The sequence below is a fragment of the Euphorbia lathyris genome, chromosome 7, assembly GCF_963576675.1.
Source record: "Euphorbia lathyris chromosome 7, ddEupLath1.1, whole genome shotgun sequence".
Taxonomy (NCBI): Eukaryota; Viridiplantae; Streptophyta; class Magnoliopsida; order Malpighiales; family Euphorbiaceae; genus Euphorbia; species Euphorbia lathyris.
Window position 1 is genome coordinate 84181146 of NC_088916.1, and position 17833 is coordinate 84198978.

Here is a 17833-nt window from a genome sequence, read left to right on the forward strand (position 1 = left end):
AATTACCTGCTCAGGTGAACAACGAACTTACTCAGCTTCCACAATCTAGTCAATTTCAGCCTGACCCTGAGCAAGTCACACATTCTGCCGATCCTCCACTTCCATAACTCAATGTGCAGAATCCAATCCAGTCAGTTTCTACTGACAATCCTAATTCCAGGCCAGCCGGTGATAATGCTGGGCCTTCTAATGATGAGCAGAACCAAACACTGCCTTCATTCGGTTCTACTCCTCCTCCGGCATCTGGGCCAACACATGATGGATCCTTTAGCTACCTAAATGCAACTGAGTCTGGTCGAAGAATCGTTGACTCAGCTCAAGCTCTTATCCAGGACCTTCATCAATCAAACACCAATGTTGCTGGGTCTACTAATGTTGAGACAACTCAACTTTCATCTGTCACTTAGCTTCTAACTGAGATCAAAGGTCTGAAGGATCTTCTGTGTGTCATGACTTCATTGCAATCTCAACAGCCCAGGCAGAACTTTATAACAAAGCTGGCCGAACTCCAGCTGACCATGGTAAACCACATGAACTCACTCCAAGGGCAGATTCATCAATTGTCAGCTGCGAACTCAGCATATGCCACTTCTACCGAAGTACATTATCTCTTCAGCCAACTTCATACTGAGCAAGAAAAAACCAATCACCAACTTTCTTCCTCCTCCCAATGCTCCATTGAGTAAATTAGCGAGGCTGTGCATCTGCTAAACTTAAGGAGGGAAGAGATGGCAACTGACCAGCTCAAAACAAACGAGATCCTGAAGTACTCTCGCGTTACCTTCAACCACGTGCGACACACCAACGCTCAGCGTGAGTATTATGATTCGTCTTTGCTAAAGATGTTTCATCAAGCTTTTGCAATGCTCACGGACAGCATACACTGGGTTGCAAAGGGTCAAGCATATGTTCTAAGTATGCTGAGTGCTGCTGATGTCAGGATTCCTCGCACTATTTTGGATGATGGTGTTCCCATCTTCGATGGCATAAATACAAGCACACACAAGCTGAAGGCATTCTCTAAACGCCTAACTAAAGCTGCCATTGAAGACACTTTCATTGCTCCTCCTGCTGATGGTGGCAAAACGGGGGAGAAAGTACAAGCTCAAGGAACCCAGCATTCAGAAGACGCTTCAGGTAGTCAGCAAAGACAAAAGGGAAAGGATAAAGCTAAAGAGCATGAGGCACAACTCAACTATAAGAAGAAATAGCTTTATCTTTACTAAGACTGACTTGATGTCATTGTGTTAAAACTTGTAGTCTTTCCCTTGTGTATTTTTGTGCTGACCCTGAATACAAAACGTTGATGCATCTATCTTTTTAACTTAACCAATCTTATGTGATGCTTACTTATGTTTTGTATTGAACAGTTAATCGCATCTTCACTAAATCAACTGTGCTACTTGTCTACATTGCTTTATGATTGCATGCTGTGTTGATAAAAATGTTGACCGCCTTTACATGTCTTCTTAAACACATTGAACAAAGAAATACTCATCGCTCTCCGATATATAAATCTTCCGCATAAACTGAGTTAAATAGAATATGTTCCATGAGCTGACCTAATTCTGAAAACTGACCTTAGACTTACTTGAAATGTTTAAAGTAAATCTAAGTCAGCCGCTCAACCCTTACGGGGGAGTATACTAAGTAAGATAAGGTCAACAATCATGGGGGAGCTCAACACTGAGTTCTTGACTGAATATTTTTGCCAACATCAAAATGGGGGAGTTTGTTGAAACACCTTTCCACATGATTTTGATTTGACAAAATTATCACTACACCATAGATGGTCTGTTGCAACACCAAGCAAGTGTTGGCTAAAGTCGTTATTGTGTTGCTAAAGAAGTTTTGGCAACAGTTTTTGTCAGAAAAGAGAGTTGCTTTTTCGCACGTTGCTAAAGATGTCTTAAGCAACATTTTTTCACATTTTTAGCAACATCGATACAAATGTTGCTACACGTATTTGTGGCAACACTTTCCTATCCTATAGCAACTTAAATGAAAGCGTTGCCAATATCATAGAACATGTAACAGTATTATCGAATAAAATTATAAGCAACACTTTTAAACTTTCTTGCAACAAGTTTTTATGCAACATTGTTTTTTAGTTGCAACTCTTTTTATATAGAATTGCAACACTTTTTAATTTAACATTTTTTTTTTGTTTCAAGCAACTCTTTCGTATACAATATGCAACATTTTTTAAATGTAACACTTTTTAAGCTTAATTTAACACTTTTTAATTTAACATATTTTTAGCAACTTTTTTATATTATGTTCATAGCAACACTTTTTGTTTGACATTTTAACGATTTTTAATGTAACACTGTAATATATGCAACATAATCTTTAACTTGTGCAACACTAAAAAAATTAAAAGAAATGTTTGAATTTAAATAATAGCATAAAAAAAACCCTTAATTGCAATTACAAATCCATAATAGGCCAATTTATTAACAATGAAATTTAAAATTCTCAAATGATCCAAATGATCCAAAACACATAATAAAAAGTATAATAAAGTCATAATAATGTAACCTATCCTTCAAATTACTTAGAAAAGACAGTAGCATTCTCATTTTCATTTGAAATGTCACCATATATATCCTCAATATCAATGTTGAGATTGGGATTAACTTCTACCAATTTGTTTATAATTAATGTCAAGCTCTTCCTCACTTTTTGATCCACTTGTTTCATTTTCTCCTCCATTACTTCTTCAAGTTGGATAACTTTCTCCTCAATTTCTCCTTGCAATTGGTTCTTTTTCAACAGAGCCCTTCCTCGACGTTTAGACGAGCTCGCGCTGGTTAATTAGGAATTGAGAGGTGCCGACGTAGGTGAATTAGGAATTGAGAGACAAGAAGAATGATTCCTTATCGACTGCCAGGAAAGAATTATGAAATGACAATAAAATTCACCATTTAAACTATGATTATTCACACAAGCTAAAAAGGAGAAGATGGTGCTTACACACGAAAGAGCAGAAGCTGATATACCTCAAGTGCATATTTGTAGCAGTGATGGAAGCCAATCTGATTGAACTTTGCGGAACTCTATAGAACCAAAATAATCCAAAAGGAACATTACATAATGAAAGTACATTTTAAAATAAAAAATTAGCATAAAAACCTTTCAAGTAAAACATGTTCTGTTAAGATTATGTGTTTTCTTTCTACTAAACTTCTCACTCTTATAAATTATAATGACTGTCTCTTCCTCTTCTAATAAACGTATAATCTCTTCCTCTTCTAATAAACGTATAATCTCTCTCTCTTTTAATACTTTTTTAATAGAACTGCCCCTAACTACCAAGGCACGGGTCATGGCGGTTGCGCCTCGCCATGGGGCTGCCATGGCGCTAATCACCAATTCGGAACTAGTATGTCAATTTCAATGTCAAACAAAATAAACATCAAACTAAAGTGTCATAACCAGTTTGAACAACCAACATACCATCCCTAGAGAAGAATTCAATAACAGGAGGAACTTAACATGCTAAACAACATACACTACCCTAACACATAAAGTGTCATAACCAATGTTTAAACTTGACTCAATTGTGAAGTTATCTTTAGAGACATAATGAGAGAAATTTCAACATCAACACCTTTCAATTCGAATGGGTAAAAACCAATGCTTGCATTGTAAAATCAAAATCATATGAACACTAAGTTATACAGCTTAACATACCACTGCAATAACCACGAAAATATAGAACTGTAACCTTTTACGAAGCACTATACACTATATGGAAATCATAAAAATGAGCTTCATGTGGATTATTATGAACCTAACAAGAAGGGCCAAATGATTGAAGTAACTTTCCTGGTTGAACCATGTCAACTACTAAAAACTTGGTGCTCCAACCAAAGAAAAAAATAGTAAAATGATGTTATGGAAAGATATACCAATGTGGAATTATCAATTCAGGCTGTTGGCATTATCAATTCCTTCTTCCCCTATGCCACTTAATTCCTCATGATTATCCTGTTCGAAGCATTAACCATGAAATTTGACAGCAGTCATGCACTACAAAGTAAACAATAGCATTATTAGATTATCATCAAGACCAGACCTCAATTGGTTTATTCTCTAGTGTTAAGAATCCACCCACCTTAACCAAGGAGGGGAAGCAGAGTTACTCTGTTTGCATCTCTCAGAAAAAGCATGAGCAAAAACACAATAATCATTCGGTGAAAGAGTTCCATCCCAAGATGAAACATCCATGATTGACCGACTCAGAATCTATTGGTGGGTAACAAGATAGCAGGGCAAGAAGAGAAAAGTGCAAATTAAGCATCATTTAACATGCATATCTACCAAAAACATCCAGGTGTACCATGTGCAAATAAATTCTGGAAATACCTTTCCACGTTCTTCCAGGGTATTGCAAAGGCATTCAAGACCATAGTAAGACTTGCTAGACCACATTAAGCAGGTTCTGACTCTGTCTTAAAATAAGAAATAAGCTTGTAGAACCCTTATAGTGTTCCATTATGAATGGCTTCTATAAAAAGTTCCTGCAAATCTCAAAAAAGGAACCAACATAGTACCTGATCATAATGAGCAGGCTCAAAAAAGGAACCAACATGACAGTGAGTGAAAGAAAACAAAGATCAGTGATAAATTGACAGATGCATATAGTTGGAAAGGGATAGATTAAAGACCTCAACAAGTAAACCAAGTTCCTTACAAATCTGTGTAAGAACAAATGTTGCATAGCAATAGAGTTCCAAGGTACAAGCAGTGAACTAATCTTTTAAACGCGTGGAGTTTTGAATTCCACTTAATGCTGCCACATGTTAATAAATGATTTTTTTTAAAACACCAAATGCATAAAAAGACATTAACATTAGAGGAAAAAAACAGGTTATAAATTGACACACGAGAGCAGAGCAACCAGTGTTTTCTGAAAATTGCAGGAATAATGCAGTAAAGGGTAAAATGTTTGTAGATGTTAGCAGGAAACTCATTGTATTTATATATCTACAGCTATGCTGCAAAGTTAACAAGGCAATATATAGTTTCTGATAAATTAATGAAACAATCTTGCATACAGACTATGCATAAGCATATTGTTGTTGGATCAATGTACTAGCATTTCCATTGTAGTGAATAAATTCTGTAAATTTTCTATGTTTGGGATAGAAACACAAGTATACAATAGCTGCTGGTCTATCTCCTGCTGGCAGCTTGGTGGCTGGTCAAGAGCACCAACCATCTATAGAGTAAAGAGTATTTGCATGGTGTTCACTAAAGTTGTTTTTGAAACAATAAAGTCACTAAAGTATAGTTGGCAACACATTTAGACAGATAAAGAATATCAGAAATTAAGGAAAATACTCATTAATTTCAAAACATTAAACAGTTACCTTCAATGGTTTCATCTTGGTGCTGATAAGATTGATGATTCTTGTGGATCTGAAAGTATCATTTCTACTTTTGCAAGAGATCAACGTTCTCCATCATCTTTCTGCTCAACCATTCGGGAGCCACCTACCCTCTCGTTCCTCGTAGTTTAGTTATAATTTGACTTTGGCTCTTCTCAATTAGCCTTGCTAGACCGAAATCAGATAGTTTAACATGGTGTATGTTGCCTATAGTCTTCATTTCTGCTAAAAACTTTTTCTTGCCTGTAAATAAATAAATGCACTTTGAGTGTTACATTGAAAGACACATGCTCTATAACATGCTTTGGATTCTTCACTTTGACTACAAAACACACGGATATTAATCGACTTTTGACAGCCATTACACAGGGTCAACCAAACAATATAACTTTTGACAGCCATTGTGTCACTCATCTCAATAGAAATTGATAGCCAATATATCTATAACGATGCAGAGCATAATTAATAAGTCAGGTATTACCAGCAAATTGCAGGTTTAATTTTAAGTGTTTTAACTATATATGCAACCCAATTGATTGAGATAACTAACACATAAGCTATGAACTGAAAAATAACGAGCTTTAATCAACATTGTGTGTCAGCCCATGATGTTTCAGAGTGAAACTAAGTTTTTAAGTCCCTTCATCACTACGAGGGACAAGTCAACAGGAGTATAAATTGCAAAATTACAAAGAAAACAATATACACTATCCATGTAGAAGCATTTAGAAGCATGAAATTAGATATTTCTATTCATGTTGCTAATCAGCTCCAAATATTGTTCATAGATTAGCCTTTCATCATTGAATGACTTGTAAAATCAGAAAATGATGCTTTATTTTCTTATACAGAACATAAGACATTGTGATTATCTATCAAGAAATGACGAAAGAACAATCTGTAACCATTTGAGACCACCTACATATATTCTATTTGGTCAATCTTTATAACAAGAAGAAACTCTGGACTGAAATTTGATTTTTAATCAATCAAATTTCAATATATCTGAATTAGCATCCTGGAAAATAACACTAAAATGTATAAACTGTCAAACCATTAATTAAGCATACTTCATTCCCCATTAGTTTATATCCTTTGAAAACTTCCATCCTTAAACCAATAGCAATTCATATAGTAAATCCAATCTTGAACCATGATATTCGTGAAAAACAACTAACAAATGCAGCATTTGATCATTAGGATTCAGAAGTTAATGTGTGACAGTCTGTGATCTGCAGTTCTTTAAATAACATCACTAGCACACTTACAATAAATTCAGACACCAGCAGGTTTCCATAGTCAAATTCCTTTTTGAACATGAAAATATCATTTTTGAAAGAAGCAGAAAAAACCAAAAGAAAATTCTTAGACACAAATTAGAAAAAAAAACATTTATCTAAGATTCCCATAACAATCCATAAAGATAGCAAAAACATTTGAACAATAAACACCAAGGAAACCCAAGCTACATACATATGACTCATATTAGTAAACTCAGGCAACATATGTATGACCCATATAGAACCAACTAAAACTTTGTTTAAAGGCATAGGTACATAAAAGAAAGAGACATTGATGAAGGTGGAAGAGAAGAGCTCACTAGTTGTAGTGTCGGAGAAACTTCTCCCTTAACGCAACTTCAACTAGAAAGTTAGGTTTTCTGCTTCCGAGAAAATGTCCAGGATGAGTAGCGATTCAGGTTAGAGAAGATATGATTAGTGATTTAGGTGGGTATAAATTTCATGTTCGTGTGAATTTGGGTGGCACAAGCCATCGAATTGAGGTGTGGATGTGTCTGAGATTTGGGGCAAAATTTAAGTCGAGGAAGCTTTGTGTTTTGTCTAAGCTTTCACGGTTTGGGGCAAAAATTTCAAATGAATTTCACGGTTTAGGGAAAAAAATTTGGAGGGATTGTTTGGAGGGAATACTAAATTTTGGGTAATTATTTGGGGTAAAAATTTGGACCGATTGTTTGGGGGGAATTCTAAATTTTGGAGTAATTATTTAAGGAAAATAGTGAGAATATAATGTATCATTAATATTATAGTTAAATAAAAGGGATAAGGTATCAAAATAGGCTTAAGGTTTTTGGGGAAGTACCAATTTAGGTTCAATGTTCAAAATAGCACCAATATAGGCTTAACGTTTACAACATAATATCAATTTAGTCTTAACATTTACAATATAGCAACAATTTAGGCCTCACGTACAAAATAACACCAATATAGGCTTAACGTTTACAAAATAATACGAATTTAAGCTTAACGTTTATAAAAATATATGCAAACTAAAAGTAATTGAATATCCACAATATTTCGAACACTAGTTAAAATAATATTGATACATATTAGTGTTCAAAATATTGTGGATATTCAATTACTTTTAGTTTGCATATATTACATGAGTCATGGAATTTAGGAGCCATGGAATGGTTGATGAAAAACAAATATAACATCTTAATGGGCAAGAATACTAATTAATTGTATTATAAAGAAAATAGAACTAAACAAAAAGATAACATATAAAATTAATAGGAAAAGAATATAATATGGTTAATTTAATTATGACATTTAGCTTAAATTGGATATATTTTGTAAACGTTAAGCTTAAATTCGTACTATTTTGAAAACGTTAAACCTATATTGGTGCTATTTTGTACGTGAGGCCTAAATTGATGCTACATTGTAAACGTTAAGCCTAAATTGATATTATGTTATAAACATTAAGCCTATATTGGTGCTATTTTTTATTCTCATTAAATTTTTCTTATTAATACTCACTTTTCTTGTAGTGGAAATATACAAATCGACGTCGTTTTGCATCTAATAGAATTAAGAAAGATTATTTACATAAAAAGTGTTTCAATTTTGACACATCTCTTGCAACACTTTATAATTAGTGTTCTAAAATTTCAAAGTTATGTGAGTTTGACATGTCATTTGCAACATTCTATAAACCATGTTGCAAAAGATCCAAAAAAAACATAAAAAATGCAACACATTACAAGCAACACATCATTAATGTGTTTGTTCAATGTTGAGTTTAATTGTTTACAAGACATTAAGATTAAAAAGCCCAAAGGCCCTTAAAGTGGAAGTCAAGCCCAAGTCAACACATCAAGACCATTCGGCCCAAGAGTTCAAAACGAAGTCGTATCAAGCAAAACGACGACTCAACAAAAGAAGGATCGAGAAGCCTTCGAAGCCAAAAGCTTCAAGTGGAAGCTGCTGAGTTGGACGACAATGCAGTCTGGACAGCGGCAGACAATGTTCAACTTCTAGACAAAGTATTTCTACTTTGGAAAAAGTTCAGAAGGCGCATGAAGCTGTCTCGTGGACTTTTCCTTAAATGTCGAAACATTCTGCTGTGGACTGACAAAGACAGAAGATGCAAGAATCCTATTGGCCAACGACGCTGAGCACGCCCGGAGTGACAACGACAGGAAGCCGTTTCCCTCCAACGGTTATTTCGAAATTCGAAATGACCAGGTGCCTCAAGTGTCACTATATAAAGGCCATCCATTTGCTTCAATCGATGCAGATCTTCAATTAGTCGAAACGCTGACCAAATTCATACTTGACGTTTCTGTGAGAAAAGCAAAGCAAATACCTTACACCAATTTCTACATTATTGTGTAAAAGTCTAGAGTGATTTTCAATCATCTAAAGTGTCTTAGCAATTGTTGTTTAGGGCAAACACTTTATCATTTCTAGAAAAATAGAAAGGAGAGGCTGAGTACTCGGTTATAGTACTCAGCGGTAGATATAGGAGTGAGTAGAGTTATAGAGGCAGGTACTCTTGTTATACTCAGCTTCTATCTGTAAAAGGCTGACTAAGTAAGAAACTCACGCTGAGTTAAGTCTACTAAGAAGCTGAGTTCAGGAATAGACTCTAAGTGTTATTTCCTGACTCGAGTAAAGAAGCAGACTTAGTCACAAGTTGACTAAGCTTGTGTCTTGAATCTACTTAGTGACGCTATGTAAACCTTTTCATAAGAAAAGAACACGTTATAAGGGACCAACATCAACTATTTGAAAAATGTCTCACTAATGGCCAAAAGTATAAATTCAAAAATCGTTTAGTTACTCAAGGTGTTTATCATGTTTCGGACGGCTCAAAATTATGATCTTCTACATTGTTACTTGAAATGAATCATGTCTCATTGTTGATCTATTTGAGTGCTTGTTTTCGAATTTAATTTGGTTGAGGACAAGCAAAAGCTTAAATATTTGTTTTTCGTCAATGATTCCATGACTACTAAATTAAATATCCACAATATTTTGAAATATTGTGGATATTCAATTACTTTCATTAAGTTTAAATTCGTATTATTTTGTAAACGTTAAGTCTATATTGGTGCTATTTTGTACGTGAGGCCTAAATTGATGCTATATTATAAACGTTAAGTCTAAATTGATATTATGTTTTAAGCGTTAAGCCTATATATATTGGTACTATTTTGAAAGTTGAGCCTAAATTGGTACTTCCCCAAAAACCTTAGGCCTATTTTGGTACCTTATCCCTATAAATTATGACTATGTTCGAAAATAAAAACAAACTTCAGGCTTCATGAAAAAACTTGTAAAAGTTGCTCCTACTTGAAGTGCATAACATTTTTAAAAACATTGATTATGAAGATGTTAAGAGTTCAGAAGTTACTAAATTTACCCACTTCTACTCCTAATGGTTAAAAACTAAAAGGAAAAAAATGGCAGATTTGCTACTCCTAATACGAACCGGTCCTTACTGCACACCATAGATCGAAAAGGATTGTTTCAAACCATTGACTTTACAAAACCAATTGCTCCTGGTAACTGAATAAGCTGCTCTTTTCACGAAAAGAAATTTGTAACCCATTCAAAAACGATAACGGAATAGAAGACTTTTCCGAGTTGCTATCCTGATAAGGATTTCATTCCCCCTTCTAATATCATCTAGGGTTGAACCTATCCTGTCCTCCCTGCATCTGAAGCGAGAGCAAATGCTGTTGAAATCTGCAAAATACAACTCCAATCCAACTCAATTAAGATGTGTTCAGTGCAATACCTGAGCTGTGTTTGCAGAGGTTTCTGAGAGAAACTTAACAAACTCTTCCTTCTTTCTCTCAAAATTGAATCTTGCAGAATTCAACAGCATTTGCTCTCGCTTTAAATCCTCTGTCAACTTCTCCTTTTCCCATGTCTTCTGTTTGAGTTGATTCTCAGTTTCCATGTAGCTATCAGGTGGATTTGCTGATATGGAAGGTTTTGGAAATCTTACATCAACATCAGTCCTGCGGAACAAAAAAAATCAAGAAAGAAGAGATACCAAATGAGAAATACACACACAACACGCGCTCACACACACACATGTAACTCTAAACATAGGGTATGCCAAAATATGTTATTTACTAGCCAGATGCATCAGCTAAGGGGCAAGAGAGGGATCCCATCACAAGGGTCTACTGGGGGCAAGTCTTCCCCTGCCAATTTTTTTGGCAAGAGGTCGCTCCTAAGACGTGAACTTGTGACCTCTCGGTCACACAACAACAACAATGTTTACCGCTGCGCTAAGGCTCACCCTTTGAATCGACCATTCTAGACAAAATAAGTATTTCTTTTCTTTTGTATGATAGTTGTACAAAAATTGGGGGAAGAAAAATCCATGCACCAAATATCATGAGTTGAATTTGGAAGGTCAGAGGCTAATGCTATGAACCCTATTGGTGGCCTATTATTATCGAATTATAGCACATACATAATTCTACAATCTATCACGATTCAGAAAGACATTTCTTTCTTAGTGCATTTAAACTACCTACATGCAGAAAGCAAATTCCGAAATACCACAAAATGAGATGCTGTAAACCGTTGAAATTCACCATTAGATCCGATTGGAAGACAATTTCATGTCAATAATGAAAGCAAAATACTTACCGATTCCCCAAGGAAAAGAAACCATTAGGCTTAATAATTCCTCCATCCAGTGAAATTGCTCCATCACTTATAAGTGGAAGAGCAAGTAGCATCTCCTCCCTACTTTTGTAAACTTGCAGGCGAGAAAAGAGGCTGTAAAATAGAGTCTCTCTGAGGCCATAAACATCGGATACATACAACAAATTCATGTAATCCACATGGATCATGTTAACAGCGAAACCAATAAATCCAGGTGGGCACTCGCCATTAGGCAATTTTGGCTGTAGAAGATCAAGCCTTCTTTGAGGGTCATCATCCACAAATTCACCACAGTAAGATCTACAAGGGAAAAAAGTTTGTAATTCAAGAGCTGAATTCCAAACAACAATAAAGAAAAAAAAGAGATACATGCCTTAAATTTTCGAGACAAATGATAAGAAATCGACCATCTAGAGTCCGTCCGATAGTAGTACCAAAGCCTCGAATTCCAGAATCACTATTTATATGGCCTTCCTTGTCATAAGTTTCAAGAGCTTGAACACCTTCGTAAGTCTTGCAAACAATTCCTAGCATTGTCTCTACTCCTAAGTACTCTGAAAGAAGCCTGCAATTAAGAAAGAATAAGTAAAAGTAGATTGAAAATAGTGCAGATAACTACGACAACTGCATTATCACGTAGCTCTTTAAAGCAAAGATCATTGTGGCAGTAAGTACGGAGGCATTTCACTGATTGAAAATAATAAGAGCTCTTGGAATTGTGGAGTACATAAATTAACTGACTACATTAGAACCAAGACCAGTATGCTATATTAGCAAGGAAACTAATCATAAGACTTATTTCATAGAAGAGGAAGACTCTACATGTTACATAGATAGTAAATATCAATAACAGATAACATGCAACTTCAAACTAACCTGCTAAGATTATCATCATCCACCTTGCCCAAAGTAGCAACAATACCAAGTACATCCTTAGTGAATCCGAGTTGAGGTGCATGAGTACCATGGCGCGTTCTCAGCTGACACAGAATGCCTGCAGCAAAAGTTTCATGCTGCAGAATCTGCTTTACCGTTTCTTCCTCACTCTGATTGGAGGAATGGCTTTCACTTTCACCACTAGGAGGTCTTGCGGAGTGATAATTATACAGATAAAATTTGTCGGTAGAAAAAATTGAAAATGGAAAAAGAGATATTATGCATCACAAATGATTATACAGATAAAATCTCCAAACAATTCTAGTATCTAAAAGTAAATCCTTCCATTCTGAAACACTGACTGGAAGTTGAGATAAAAAAAAACTGCTCACACTATAAGTTCTGAGCTTTGGATTGAGTTACGGGTCCTTTGGATTGAGTTACGGGTCCTGCTCATATTATAATTCAAACTTCCTAAATAAAAATTCTGAAAATAAAACCATACCCCTATTAGAATTGAAACTTCCTAAATAACAATTCTCATAATAAATTCCTACTCCTCAAGGACTAAGACTTCCTAAATAAATAACAATTATGAAACTAGTAAGTCCTAAACCTAATCAAAATAACGATTTATTATGATATAGACTAGCTACAACAGTTTTAACATTGCCTTCCCCTACAAAAATGAGTGTGATGTCATGCACAAAGATGATAACTGGAGCTACTTCACCAAAGCATCAGTTGGTGATAGGATCTTCATCATCTGGTTCTAGTAAAGGTTCCTCCAGTCCTTCCAGCCAGTCATATCTTTTATACTGATGTCCTCATGTATACGATTAGTCATAATTATAACAAATCCCCTTAGTCTTTCGTTTCTCTAAACTGTCCTTCCACGGTTGGCTAGCGGTCCCATCTTGATAATTTCTCTTTTTTCATATACCCTTGGTAATTCAGCAAATTTATGCAACTCTACTTCGACCACTATTGTGCCTTTCAACAGTGTGTTGATGCTTACAAAAATGCTCACACATATGCAACCAACCAGCTCAAGGGATCATACGACCCATCAAACTTAGGAAATCCAGTTTTGAGAATTTTGGAAGCAGTCCTCCTCCTGCCGTCGTATTCTACTGTCCACCCCCTGTCTCCTTCCTTGTTGTGCTAGATTGCCACTCTCCTCAATGGTTTCTAGTTGGAGTACCATGGCCTCCACCTTTGGCCTGTCTTTGCAGTATGAAGCTCAAAAAGGCTTCAAACTGTTTTTCCAGATTACTTGATTCACCCATAACTTGCTCTAATACCACTTTGTTAAGCTCCTGAGTTTTGGATCAAATTACGGGTCCTTGAACCTTGAAATTAGAAAGTGAATCTTACTTCTTTTTCTTTCGAGATAGTATGATGAGAATTAATTAATGCAGCTCGTTAGAGAGAAACCCGGATCTCTATGATGAGAACTCCTGACCTCTGAATTTGTTTTTCAAATAGTACTTTACCAATGATAAAATGGTTCCTTTCTATAATAGTACAAAAGGCAAACTTAAACTAGGATTCCTATTCTATTAGATTTAACACTTCCTAAATAAAAATTCTAAAAATAAACTACTATCCTATTAGAATTAGAACTTCCTAAATAATAGTTCTGAAAATAAACTCTTATTTCTACTAATACTAAGACTTCCTAAATAAATGATAATTTCGAAAATAACACTTTCTAAATAAATTTACTCTAATTTAGACTAGTTACAACAGTTTCCTAACAACATCATTTTCTGTTTATATCAGCAAAAACTTTATTGAAATATCTTGTCTAATTAAATTAACTAAAACATTGAAGGAAACTGTGTATATGAATTACAGATCTAAACATTGCTACCACAGTACTTAAAGCACCTGGAGAACCAAGAATTAATGGCCAACAATTAAAAACAGGTGACTCAGTTGAATTTGTTAGGTAGCTACCATGCTTAAATTAAAAACCATTACACTACACAACATAAATTTGTTCTTAGATGTGCTTGTATCCAAGTGAACTGCACATGCAAATACTTCTTAGCTGAGTAATCTTCAAGAAGAACTAATCCTCTAGAAGAGGCACAAAAAATAAAATTTAGCATACCTTGCAGATCAAGTATTGAGTCTTCTAATTTGTTTCGTTGACTTTTCAAGAATTTCAAGTTATCCTCATGCTGCTTGATTTGGATTCCCGCTGTGTGTAGATCATCTTGAAATTTCTGCAAAGGTTACAATTTAACAATTAGTTCTTTGACCTACTTTACATTGTAAATAAGCTCCAGTAACTTAAAGGATGTCTAAAAAAATACAAATTGCAATGTGAAATTTCGGCTTTTTTTTTTACAAATGTCAACTCCATAAAAATAAAATATAAATAACAGAAGAATTGCTTTTGATTTACACCCACATCACAACAAAATGTAAAGATCCTATGCAAACTGAAAACCTTAGAATTGTATATGACGGATTGGGCTTGCATAGAACCACCATTTTGCATTTCATTACTTGGGATAATACTAGCTTCTTCTTCCATCAGAGCTGACAAATCCTGCGGAAACACTCTATGTAAGAATTACAGCTAAAACAAAAGGATGGACTTAACATTTGTAACTATGAACATATCATCTCAAAGAGCAACATGACACTATGTTCCTTACACAAATAGGTAAAGCAAGGCACATTTGTATGCATCACAGTGCACGTCAAGAAACAATAAAAAGCCGACAAACAAACACCATATTTACTAATAATGGAAATAGTCATAGTAATCTTTTGAAATCTAAAGATGATAAAAGTCTAAAACATATGAAGCCTCAGACATAATTTCTTTATGGTCTCACTGCATATAGTGAACAAATTAAAAGCCTTCAAAGCTTATGCTCCCAAATAATATCCTAATTATTGGAAGATGAAGTCATCAAAATTAGCTGCAAAGTTTAAAAGTTCTCTGTCATTCAAAAACAATGGCTGACAATATAATTTCTTTGATAACAACCATGCAAGCATATACATGGCTTCTACTTTTCTACATGTCAAAATTTTCAAAATATAGTTCACTGAGTGAAGCAAAATGAATCCAGCCACACTAATCACCATCCTTCTTAGGGTCTCCAAATTTATGATTCTCATTGAAGCAATAATTCAAAGAAACTTCCGTGATTTTCAAACAGCAATTACAAAGAAAAATCAATTTCCAAGCCAAGAGTATACAAATTTCACCAGAATTACAGCTCTACTATGAAGCACCGATAGGGGTATGCATACTGGTGCAAGTATTCGAACCGATACGCCAAACAACATTTCTAAAAAATATGAGATACAGTACGGCGGGGATACAGCAAATTTTATATATAATTAATAATATATATATCATTTATAATGAAAATTCAAAAGATACACAAATATATAAATCACAAATCATATTCATAAAGTGATTATAAAAACACAAATAATACTCTCAAGTCATTATAAAACCACAAATAACATCTATAATATTAACTAATAAGTAATTAATTCATAGCAGATCGACCAGATGAGAGGAAAAACTCGATCAAAGTATATCGACCAGATGAGAGGGATCGACTTCAGCAAAGCAATCGAGGAAGACAACTGATTGCACAGTACCACTGAACAGAAAAACTCGATCAGATGAGAGAAAAGATTTAGCAATTTCAATTTTGTTAGGGTTCAATGCATCGCACAGGAGAGATTTTCAATTTTAGTTTAGGGTTCAATAGATTTCGTGTCCGTATATACTAGTAATCCTGGGAGTATTTCATTTTAATCCTTATATTTTCTGAGTTTAAAAAAAAAACCCTTATACTTTCATAGTTTTTAAAAAAAAAAACCCTAAAGTATCCCCGAAGTGTCCCCCGCGTTCCCATCATTTAAAAAAAAATTATTGTAGCATCATTTTTTGATGGGGCATCATTTAATAAAATAATATTATTTATTTTCTTTTTCATTTATTTTATATACATAAAAACCAGAAATCAAGAATCATTTAACACTAATAATCAATCCATACAAAATCATTTAACTCTAATAATGATGAAATGGGTTGGAGTAAAAACATTGTAGCAACATCAAAACAGATAGAGAATATGATGAAAACATGGTTTGATGAAGTAAATTTGATGAAATGTGTTGGAGATGGTCTAAGCCATGGTTAGTTGCAAACTGAAAAGAACTATTCATTAAACCCAAAACGCAATATTACCATCCATACGTGGTTCAGATCAACGCGGTTAGGTTTTGACAACAACAAATTTAACTTGTCAAAACTAATTTGTGTGACTCACTTATATACCAAGTAAAACAAAATTCACTTGAAATTATCTGATTATCGATTTATAAACATCCATGCAAAACAATTTTTCTTAGAAAGAGAGGAATTGAGTCCAATTTACATTAGAAAATTTGAATTATCCCAATGATCAAAGAAAATTAAGCAATTAAAAAGAACGGGACGAAGAATTCCTGAGCGTTAAAGACCTAGGATGGGCAAATATAACTATAGAATTCCTGAGCGTTAAAGACATAGGATGGGCAAAGAATAAGATAATAATTTAAATAGTTATGGAGTTTTGTCATTGTATTATACTATTAGGTAATTGTGGTTTCCTAAATACACTACCACTATTTTTAACAGAGGCGATATACGTGGTGATATAGGGATAAAAAGTGGCTCTTTATATATGTTGTTTGTTAGAGGGGGGTGTATAAGGAAGAAAGATGGGTCGAACTCCAATTAATTTTATTTTTTTTTATTTTATAATCATAATCAATGTATCTTCCACATTATTTTTTTTCATGTGAGACTAGTAATAGTAGATTGGCTCTCTGAACTTGTCCATAATTTTTTTTTAGCTCCATGAACTTTGCAAATGTCTTACCAGCTCTCTAAACTTGCTTATTCCGTAACAACCTAATACAAAAAGCATAATACTAACTCGTGTTAAAGTGCAAAAATACCCATAATGTTTTGGAACAGGAGTAATTTTACCCCTAACGTCTAAAATGGTGCAATTTTACCCCTAACGTTGGAAACCAAGAGCAATTTTACCTTTAACATTGATAAATTGGGTTAATTTGAGAAATAATTCATCAAATTGTCTTCTCGGTCATGAATCTTGTCATCTACACTTCATACGTGCATCATTTTATCGGTAACAAATCACAAACATATGTTAGGATGTGGAAAAAAAATATACTATCTTTTGTACAAATTGGACAAAATAATTCAAAATTTTCACCAATTTATAAATTTGCTCTTGGCTACTAACGTTAGGGGTAAAATTGCACCATTTTACACGTTATGGGTAAAATTACTCCTGACCCAAAATAGTAAGGGTATTTTTGCTCCTTAACCCTACTAACTCTCGTTCCTCAATATTTCGATCTCTCAATCCTGCAACCAGGACCGTCTTAAACATTTACGGGGCCCTGTGCTAAATGAAAAATTTGGACCTTATTCATTAGAAAAAATTAATACATTCACACATAACAATACTGTTTCTATAAAATAAAACAGAAAAATACTTTAACTTTATGGTTTGACATAATAAATATAACAAAAATAATTTAATTAGATATTGTATAACAAAAAGGGGA

General features: G+C 34.3%; 1 protein-coding gene and 1 long non-coding RNA gene across 2 annotated transcripts; both read right to left on the reverse strand.

Moving 5' to 3' along the window:
* Positions 1 to 2547: 2547 nt before the first annotated feature.
* Positions 2548 to 4520, reverse strand: LOC136234744 (uncharacterized). Its single transcript, XR_010691456.1, has 4 exons — positions 4372 to 4520; positions 3915 to 4035; positions 2977 to 3059; positions 2548 to 2886 (listed from the first exon to the last, which is right to left on the reverse strand). It is a non-coding gene; the product is annotated as an uncharacterized lncRNA (long non-coding RNA).
* Positions 4521 to 10004: 5484 nt separating this feature from the next.
* On the reverse strand, positions 10005 to 15925 carry LOC136235048 (protein DEFECTIVE IN MERISTEM SILENCING 3-like). Its single transcript, XM_066024562.1, has 7 exons — positions 14667 to 15925; positions 14325 to 14439; positions 12206 to 12443; positions 11703 to 11894; positions 11312 to 11629; positions 10443 to 10668; positions 10005 to 10362 (listed from the first exon to the last, which is right to left on the reverse strand). Exons 1-7 carry the CDS (start codon positions 14751 to 14753, stop codon positions 10327 to 10329), a joined length of 1212 nt encoding a protein of 403 aa, XP_065880634.1. The 5' UTR covers positions 14754 to 15925; the 3' UTR covers positions 10005 to 10326.
* Positions 15926 to 17833: the final 1908 nt, after the last annotated feature.

Bases quoted from the DNA above. Each gene is read 5' to 3' on its own strand.
- LOC136235048 (XM_066024562.1), bottom strand. From the start codon at position 14,753: ATGGAAGAAGAAGCTAGTATTATCCCAAGTAATGAAATGCAAAATGGT. The intron at 14,440-14,666 runs GTTTTCAGTTTG...TAACCTTTGCAG, and splicing joins CCGTCATATACAATTCTAAG to AAATTTCAAGATGATCTACA. The intron at 10,363-10,442 runs GTATTGCACTGA...CTCTCGCTTCAG, and splicing joins CCTCTGCAAACACAGCTCAG to ATGCAGGGAGGACAGGATAG.